Raw genomic sequence first — 10,153 nt, forward strand, 5'->3', positions numbered from 1 at the left:
CCTGATACGATATTCACAGCCGCACACACACACACACACACACACACACACACACACACACACACACACACACACAACGAACATACAAGGCTGTGTTCGAACAAGGAAGACGTAAGAGTGAGATAAAACAACTACTAAAAGGAACAAAAGGTAAACAATATAGTGGAGTCCGCATTAAGTGAACAATCGGTTAAAGTGAACAATATTCTGTGGTCACGATTGAACCGCTTTTTGTTTTAGTTAAACAAATAGTTGGTCAAATGAACCGGTTTCATGGGGAAATAGAATAAAGTCAACGCCCTAAATGAGTGAAAGCGAAGAACGGACCGACCGTGTCACTGTTGCCATGCTGTGAAAATAACATTTTTTGCCTCGGGCATCGGCAGACAATCCCAGCTCGGCGTTGGCGACTGCAATCTCAATCAGAAAGAAAGAGCTCTTGTCTAGGCTCGCCTGCTGTGTCGTCCCTCCACCCCACCCCCTCCACCTCCACCCTAGACCCACCACCTCCACCCTAGACCCACCACCTCCACCCTAGACCCACCACTGCGCGTAGCAACTGTTTCTAGGCCTTCACCCTACCAAAATGGTTAAACTGAAACTCGGATGTTTTTGTTGTTGTTTTCAAATCCCTCTAGCCTCGAGCATTTCGCTCTTGGCAACGCAAGGCCTCCCTCAAGTAACCAAATGTCCTTGTCATCTGGTCAACGCCAGAGTAGAGCAGGCTTTGTAAGTCTGTAGGTGTGTGTAGGAGCCTGCCTCGAAGAACTGCCAGGTTTGGGCAGTGAAGGAGAAGATGTTCAACGGTCTCCTCGTGGTTGTGACAGTGTCTGCAATGGGGTTCCCACATGGAGTTAATTTTATTTATGTGCTTTTTGATGTGTAAGTGTCCTGTGCGCGCTCTGAAGATCGAAGTCTGATCAGCTCTACAATACTGAACCTCGGATAAAGTGAACACTTTCTTCTGGTCTCAACTAAGAGTTCACTTTAAGCGGACTCCACTGTATCTGAACACCGTGAGGAAGACACATGAGGAGTCCACTGAAAATTAAATTGTGAAGGTATCAATTTTGAACACTTGTTGACTCATAATCGTGTTTCTCTTCAGCTGTTGGTTGATAATTGCTGTTAGATTTCCCATCAAACAAAAATATAAAATAAACCACCAATCAAACAAAATTGAAGTTACGAATCCACGAGCTTTTAAAATTGACACCCTCACAGTTTCCAGTTTGTAACTATGCCCGTTTTGTCAGTGGACTCCTCACAGGATTGTGACATGACGACCGACCACAGTCATCTAACTATGTTGAAGTAGGTGTTTGTGGTTCCCCTCTTGCTCCAGCGGCACGGGGTAGTCTGTGAGAGTTGTTGGTCCGCACGGTCCGTCAGTCTATCTGTCTGTCTGTCTGTCTGTCTGTCTGTCTGTCTGTCTGTCTGTCTGTCTGTCTGTCTGTCTGTCTGTCTGCCCGTCTGTCTGTCTGTCCACCCGTCCGTCTGTCGTTCCACCTCTCAAAACTCCACCTCTCTGTTGTGTCCCCCCAACGTCCGTCGTATGAAGAGCCCCACTTGCTCCAGAGGCACGGGGTAGTCTGTGAGAGTCGTGGGCCCCTGGAAGAAGGTGGCGTCGGTCCGTCTGTCCGTCTGTCTGCCTGCCCGTCTGTCTGCTCGTCTGTCTGTTCGTCTGTCCATCTGCCTGTCCTCCCGTCTGCCCCCGCCCCTCACAACTCCACCTCCCTGTTGTGTCCCCGCACCGTCCGTCGCACAAAGAGCCCCACTTGCTCCAGTGGCACGGGGTAGTCTGTGAGAGTCGTGGGTCCCTGGAAGAAGGTGCCGTCCCTGGAGTCCTCCCAGATCCCCGCGGGAAGATACACGTCACGTGACCTCTGACCTCCACATAGCACGGGCGCCACCAAGAGGTCAGGACCCACCAGGAACTCGTCCTTCACCTGCCGGGAAGACAAACACGTGTTGGTCAGGGTTTCTTTCCCCTTGCCCATTTTTACATTGTCGCTTTTAAGGACAAGCGGGCTAACCCAGATTTTGTGGGTTTCCAGAAATATTGACCAACACCAAGAGTGGGCATTGCCCACCCTTAATGGGAAGTTTGGTTTCATTGGTGCGTATATTTGGTCGCTTTCAAGCACATAGGGCTACCCCCAAAAATGCTGTTTTGAGAAATTCGAAGGAAAAGTTCTTGCCCCTTGTTCAGTTTCTTTAAAAGACAAGGAGTGTTTTCTCTATAACCAAACAATTAATATACACACAAATGGAACCAAACTTTTCCTATAGGTAGGGCAATGCTCACTTTTTGTGTTGGTTAAGATTTCTGGAAACCCCCGGAATCTGGGTTAGCTCTATTGTCCTTAAAAGCGACCATATGGAATGAATTTATTACAAATAATGAAGCGTTGGAAAGAGCTGGAATAGAAGATATCAACACAACAATAAAAATTTAAAAAAAGATGGAGATATCTGGAACATGTTCTGAGAATGCCGAAAACAAGATTGCCCTCTCAGACATGCTATTGGAAAACAACTAGAAAGAGAAAGCGGGAAATACCAACAGGAAACTATAGAGGTACAATAAGAGAGAAGGCATCCACCCACGGCCTAGATGTGCAGAAATTGGAGGACGTGGCCTGGGACAGACAAGTGTGACGTCGACTGCTCGAGATCTCCGCCTTATATACCTGATTCCCTTTTATATGACATTGACGCCATCTGATTAGTAGAAAAAATTGCGTATGATAGTGTTCCAATACTATTAGTATCATACGTATCTGTTACAGATAGAGATTCCTGGTTTGTAGATGTAAGTCATTGATCTGAGAGCAATGATAGTTTTATAAATAATGGTGGTGATGAGTGATGTTGTGGGATTGCGTTTAAGTAATGTTAGCATTAATCCTATCTTCCTCTGCTCCAATGAGTTTCGAGGGACGTGGGCACCCTCTATCTCATTCCCTACTGGAACTATCTTAACGGTCACCGTGAAGTTCATACATGGTGGGCTCAGTCTCTGCTAAGGTGACATTGTTAGTGTTAGCCTATTTTCTTTCGGGCAAAGACAAGTGTCGAGAGGAGCTAAGTGGGAAAACAGTACAGTGGCAGGTATGTTGGGAACACGTGTTGGGTTTCATTAAAGAGGTGTTTTACACCCTAATCGGCACAGTTTAGATCGTTCACGAGGACGGGATAAGAGGGGAAGATAACAAATGGACACAAAGGTGCGCTGAAAGAAGATCCTGGATACCTGGAGGTGTCATCTCTGACTCAGAGGTTGACGCGTAATGACCTTCCATCTTTCACGGTTGCGAGCTGCCGTTGCACATTCTGCCATATCCAGTCCAGTCCATGTTCTTATGTTGTCCATCCATGTTATTCTTTGTCTTTCTTTGGCTCTCCTGCCCCCCAATCTTTCTTCAAGCACCTCTTTAACAATGGTCAAGAAAAGGAAAAAGATCTTTAAAAAGTCCAGGAAAAGAGTGACACGATGACATCCGAGATCAAGCTGGTACTTCCTGGACAAAAAAAACGTCTGATAGAAGAGAGTGGGGGGACGTTGTAGGAGGGCTACATGCTGCCTTGGACGGACAATGGCTAGACAGATGGTCTTCGTTTTGATTATAAAACAACAATATCATCCCTCACCACCCCGCCGACCTACCATCACCCCACCAACCACCCACACACCCCCACCTCCCACCACACCACGCACAACCACCCACCACCACCCACCACTCACCTCCATATGATGTAGCGTCAGGTTCTCAGACTCCGCCCACCACACCACACACCACACACCACCCACCATACCATACCACCACCCACCACCCACCATAACACACCACCACCCACCACCCATCACCCACCACACAACCATCCAGCCACAACCACCCACCTACACACCACCACCCACAACCCACCTCCATATGATGTAGCGTCAGGTTCCCAGACTCCGCCCACCACACCGGTCTCAACAAAGGCACGCCCCTCTCTGTGTCGTCACGGACAGCGTCGCCTAGCAACGCCTGCGTCACAGACCCCGCCCTCCAGTAGGTGGCGTTGTCGGCTGCGTCCTGAGTCGCCTGGTCGTAGCGCCATGGCGGGAAACTGAACTGTCGCGCGGGGAAAAAACTGCTCAACTGTAGCCACCGGATGTACACGTCTCTGGGAATAGTTTGAAAAAATGAAATAAAAATTAATAAAATATAACATTAAAATAAAACCAACAATTTAATTGCATATAGGAAGTGTCTAAGTAGTCTCCAATTGGGGTCTACGTAGTCATGGTGTCTAGGTGGACCCCAAAAATGTTGGATTGTGATTGGCTCGCTGAGCGAGCGGTAGTTTCCATTGGTTACAATGCAAGGCAACTGATCATCTCGGGCGGTGTGTAGATCTAGTGTTACTATAATTTATTAATTTTAGCCCGGAGAGAGAGAGAGAGAGAGAGAGAGAGAGAGAGAGAGAGAGAGAGAGAGAGTATTTGATGAATAAACGTATCTAAATCTAGATCTAGATTTTGTTGTGCACCCAGCCCTCACCCCTTCCCCTCCCCTCCCTATCCTCCCCTCCCCTCCCCTCCCCTCCCCTCCCCTCCCTCACTTCCTTCCCCTCTTCACCCCCTCCCCTCCCTCCCACACCGTATCACCCTTCCTTTCCTCCCCTCCCTCACCTCCTCCCCTGCCACCCTCACCTCCCTCCCCCTTCCTCCCCCCTCCCTCCCCCCTCCCTCCCCCACCCACGCACTCACAACTCACCGACCAGGCAGTTGCCCATCCTGTCCAGACACCCCGTCCGCCATCAGGAACGGGTATCCCATGAGGCCCAAGGTGAAGGCCGTCTCAAGGACGTCCACGATGCACTCCTGACCTTCTTTGACCTTTGTGCGTGTGTGTACCGGAAGTAGGGCGGGCACGTGCTGGGAGCTGGAGGTGTGGTCCAACACGAGGGTCTCCCCGGCAGAACTCACACTCTCCGCCATCAAGCGTCTGTGGACATAGGTCATAGGTCATGTGATCAAACAGTCTGTGGACATAGGTCAAGTGATCAAACAGTCTGTGGACATAGGTCATGTGATCAAACAGTCTGTGGACATAGGTCATGTGATCAAACAGTCTGTGGACATAGGTCATGTGATCAAACAGTCTGTGGACATAGGTCATGTGATCAAACAGTCTGTGGACATAGGTCATGTGATCAAGACATAGGTCATAGATCATGTGAAAAGGACATAGGTTATGTGATCATGTGATCAAACTGTCTGTGGATATAAGTTATGTGATCATGTGATCATGTGGTCATGTGGTCAGGAAATAGGTCATGTGATCAGGGCATAGGTCAAGTGATTATGTTTTATTTTTAAGTAAAGTTTTACGGCGCTCTCATCTGCATTAAGTCAAATGAGCATCAAGGGGTGGATGTCAACAGAGAAGTCCAAAAGTGGTATCAGGCTTACTCTGCTCACCTCTCTAGCCTCAACAGTACAAAGTGTGCTTCAACTATCAAGGCACTCCGGAAATAGCAGTTCACAAGAGAGTGACAAACATACAAAAGAAGTAGAGGAAAAATGACGACAGTAAGGATGAGGAAAGAAAAATCCGCACTTCCCCCTGTGTTGTTCCGGCATAGTATGAGCATGACATTGATAAATCAGCCCATTTATAATTCTACTGTACATAAGAGGAGAGAGAAGGACGATAGTTTTTTTATATATGAAAGAAGAAGCAAACCACACCAGTGCACCCGCCAGCCACCCACCTGTACATGTCCGGCGTGGCGTGACTGTGTCCGAAGTGCGGCTTGTAGGGCAGCCAGCCAGCTTGACCATAGGTCAGCCTGAAGGCCGACAGTCCCAGCTCTGACCGCAGTGTCTGGGGAAGCAGTGACCAGTTATTGACATCATTTGAGTTTTAGTGTACTTATTTTTCACCTGTGTCAAATATTGTTTGACTGTGACATACTGTATGTTATACAGAATCTTATTACCCGAAAAAGTACAGTTTGAAAAAGTTAGCTGCTTAGAAGGTTTGCGCACGATGGCAACGAATTATAAAGTAAGATCAGATGAGATACCACTCTATTTTTATTGATATCCGTAAAGAGAAAATTTGCTCAAGATTTCCTGTTCCCTTCACTGCTCCTGAACTGTCCAGCTCACTTGTAGTTTCCCCGTAGACAAGTCTCACCTGTAGTACCAGTCTCACCTGTAGTTTCCCCGTGAACCAGTCTCACCTGTAGTTTCCCCGTGAACCAAGCAGTCTCACCTGTAGTATCAGTCTCACCTGTAGTACCAGTCTCACCTGTTGTACTACTCTCACCTGTAGTTTCCCCGTGAACCAGTCTCACCTGTAGTTTCCCCGTGAACCAGTCTCACCTGTTGTACTACTCTCACCTGTAGTTTCCCCGTGAACCAGTCTCACCTGTTGTAGGCCTACTACTCTCACCTGTAGTTTCCCCGTGAACCAGGCACAGTCTCACATGTAGTACCAGTCTCACCTGTAGTTTTCCCGTGAACCAGTCTCACCTGTAGTACCAGTCTCACCTGTAGTTTACCCGTGAACCAGTCTCACCTGTAGTTTCCCCGTGAACCATTCTCACCTGTTGTACTACTCTCACCTGTAGTTTACCCGTGAACCAGTCTCACCTGTAGTTTCCCCGTGAACCAGTCACACCTGTTGTACCAGTGTCACCTGTAGTACCAGTCTCACCTGTTGTACTACTCTCACCTGTAGTTTCCCCGTGAACCAGGCCCGGCTCTCTGGCTTGAACACGTTTAGGGCCGCGGAAGTCCCGCCCTGGGCAGCGGTCAGTCCGGTCACGTGACCCCCGGCGTCGTTGACGAACAGAGAGCGCTCCACGCCCTGCCCGGCACACAGGACGCACAGGTTAGGGTTTGTGTTTGAGTTTTACGGCACTTGCAACAGGTCGGGACCTCAGTGCTTTCTTGTCGTATCTCCATATTTTTTTTTACAATGAAAACAGTTCACAACAAAGAGTGAGCTTAAGAAGAAGAAGTCATATTTTTAATGTTTAAAAAATGGAGATAATAAGTCAGAAAGCATTGAGGTCGCGAGGTATAGGTCATGAAAGTGGCGTACAGTACAGGTGTTAATAAAAGATCACAATATACGGAGAAAAGAAGGAGAAGAGCTAGGGACCATAGATGTTTGATAGGAAAGAAGGATGAGAGATAAAGACAATAGATGTTTGATAAGAAAGAAGGATGAGAGATAAAGACAATAGATGTTTGATAAGAAAGAAGGAGGGGAGATAAAGACAATAGATGTTTGATAGGAAAGAAGGATGAGAGATAAATACAATAGATGTTTGATAGGAAAGAAGGAGGGGAGAAAAGGACGACATATTATGTTTTATAGGAAAGAAGAAGAGATGACGACGATTAATGTTTGATAGGGGAAAAGGAGAGATAAGGACGATAGATGTTTGATGATAATAGGAAAGAAAGAGGGGAGATAAAGACGATAGATGTTTGATGATTATAGGAAAGAAAGATGGGAGATAAAGACGATAGATGTTTGATAGGAAAGAAAGATGTGAGATAAGGACGATAGATGTTTGATGGGCAACAAGGAGCAAACCTATCTATGTTTCCAATAAAAGGTAGAGCATTGCACCTCTAAGAAGAATGAGACAGAGCCCAGTCTTAGATGAGGTGGGAAGAAGACGTTGGCGAAGGATTGGACACACTTTCAGTAAGTGAGGCATCTGCATAACAAGGAAAGTGTTAGATTGGAACCCACTAGGTACAAAGATCAAGGGGAAGACCACGTGGGACCTGGAAAAGAGTCACTGAAGTGAATGTGCACAAAAGTATTAAGACGTGGAGTGACATCAAGCGACTAGCCCAGGATAGGGAAAGTGGGAAAGTGTTTGTCCGTGGCCTATACCCTGGTGCAGGGTGAGAAAGTGTTTGTCCGTGGCCTATACCCTGGTGCAGGGTGCGAAAGTGTTTGTCCGTGGCCTGTACCCTCGTGCAGGGTGAGAAAGTGTCTGTCCGTGGCCTATACCATGGTGTAGGATGAGAAAGTGTTTGTTCGTGGCCTATACCCTGGTGCAGGGTGAGAAAGTGTTTGTCCGTGGCCTATACCCTGGTGTAGGGTGAGAAAGTGTTTGTTCGTGGCCTATACCCTGGTGCACGGTGAGAAAGTGTTTGTCCGTGGCCTATACCCTCGTGCAGGGTGAGAAAGTGTCTGCCCGTGGCCTATACCCTGGTGTAGGGTGAGAAAGTGTTTGTTCGTGGCCTATACCCTGGTGTATGGTGAGAAAGTGTTTGTCCGTGGCCTATATCCTGATACAGAGTGAGAAAGGCGATGATGATGATGATGATGATGATGATGATGATGATCGTACCGTGTGGAAGTTCCTGCTCTGATACTGGAAGTAAGGGTTGACAGTCAAGGTCAGACGAAGGTCACTCCCCTCCACCGCCTCCTTGACCTCCGTCAGGTTAGGGAACACTTTGGGGTCAAAGGTCAGGTCACCGTGGTACTTCTGCCAGTCACCGTCCACAGACACAGAGCTCCCACCACGTGACCCGACTCGGCCAATCAGATCCAGCAGATCCTGCTGAGTGACGTTAGCCCCACCCTTCGAGCCTTGCAGCGACCAATAGCTGTCGTGCAGGGCGTGGTGGGGCGGGAACGTGATTTTGGGGAACATGCTGCGCATGAATGCGTGCGTGCTCGCCGGCTGCGTGCCCTGGCACAGCGTGTAGTTCATTAGTGGGGAGGTTAGAGCGCTCGCCTGCGTGTACAGAGCGCCCGTGTAGTTGGACAGCAGGCACAGTCGGTTCTCGCCGGTTCGGTTCCACTGGATTTGGATGGGGTTGTCTCCACGAACAAAGAGGGCGGCGCCGCTGGAGGAGAGCCAATAGAAATCGAGGGCGTGGCTAAAGATTCCATTGCCGCCCACTGTGTACTGGTCGGGCTGGAACACGAAGCTGCCGCGGATCGGGAAGATTGATTGGCTCTGATTGGACGGCCCGTACCAGTGGGCGTGGCCTAGTTCCAGACAGTCGTACGGTACGTGCTGTTAGGGCGGGGGAGGGGGGGGGGGGGAGGGTGAGAAAGAACAGGGAAACACACTGATGTTCACGACTGAGGCAAGACGTATGTGTGTCCGGCCCCCGGACTGTCTTTTAGTTCCGTTTTACGGCGCTCACAACTACATACGGTCATATGAGCGCAAAACGGTGGATGTCAACAGAGAAGTCCAAAAGGGGAATTCGGCTTACTTTGCTCACCTCTCTAGCTTCAACAGCACAAAGTCTGCTTCGACTATCAAGGCACCCCGGAAATAGCAGTTCATAAGAGAGAGACAAACATACAAAAGAAGTAGAGGAAAAATGACGATAGTAACGATGAGGAAAGAAAAAAGCAGCAGTTCCCCCTATGTTGTTCCGGAACAGTATGAGCATGACATTTATGAATCAGCTCATTTACAATTCTACTGTTCATAAGAACATGTTAATATCGCCCCTATGTGAACGACCTAAAGACACTTCTGTCAGTGGTACTGTTCCGGGAAGCCCGGACTGTATATATACTGCCTCCGGGTCCTAAAATTCTCATTTATGAATGTACTGAAAACTTCCTCATATTTGTTCGCTTTTAAACCTGTAAACTCTTTACTATATCGACAGACCGAAGGGCTAGAACCCAAATGGCCGCTGGATCGGAAAAGTTAAGTGCAGTAAAGTGTTCGCTTTTAATGACAAGGGGGCTATCCCGAAAAATGCTGTTTTGAGAAAATCGAAGATAAAGTTTTTTCCCCTTGTTCAGATCTTTAAAAGACAAGGAGAGTTTTCTCTATAACCAAATAAATATACACCCCAATGAAACCAAACTTCTCCTACAGGTAGCGCACAGTGCAGTGCCCATTTTTGGTGAAGGTCAAGATTTCTGGAAAACCCTCGAAATCTGGGTTATCGATTATCCTTAAAAGCGACCATATGAAAAGCATTTTCAAATTCGGAACCAGAGTGTGTATATTATTTTATGCTCAGCGTGTGCGTGTGATAAGCAAGTAGTTTGTGCGCGCGCGAGCGCGCGCGTGTGTGTGTGTGTGTGTGTGTGTGTGTGTGTGTGCGTGTGCGCGCGTGTGTGTGTGTGTGTGTGTGTGTGTG

General features: G+C 48.1%; 1 protein-coding gene across 1 annotated transcript; it reads right to left on the reverse strand.

Moving 5' to 3' along the window:
- Nucleotides 1-785: 785 nt before the first annotated feature.
- Nucleotides 786-9,057, reverse strand: LOC101858147 (myogenesis-regulating glycosidase; the record flags this gene model as incomplete). The annotated part of the gene is given in 6 exon segments (XM_013082363.2): nucleotides 786-1,949; nucleotides 3,930-4,173; nucleotides 4,767-4,997; nucleotides 5,767-5,879; nucleotides 6,735-6,869; nucleotides 8,380-9,057. Coding segments are annotated over 6 exon segments (1,629 nt in total), but the record flags the coding sequence as incomplete, so codon positions are not given.
- Nucleotides 9,058-10,153: the final 1,096 nt, after the last annotated feature.

The sequence above is a fragment of the Aplysia californica genome, unplaced genomic scaffold, assembly GCF_000002075.1.
Source record: "Aplysia californica isolate F4 #8 unplaced genomic scaffold, AplCal3.0 scaffold00008, whole genome shotgun sequence".
Lineage (NCBI taxonomy): Eukaryota > Metazoa > Mollusca > Gastropoda > Aplysiida > Aplysiidae > Aplysia > Aplysia californica.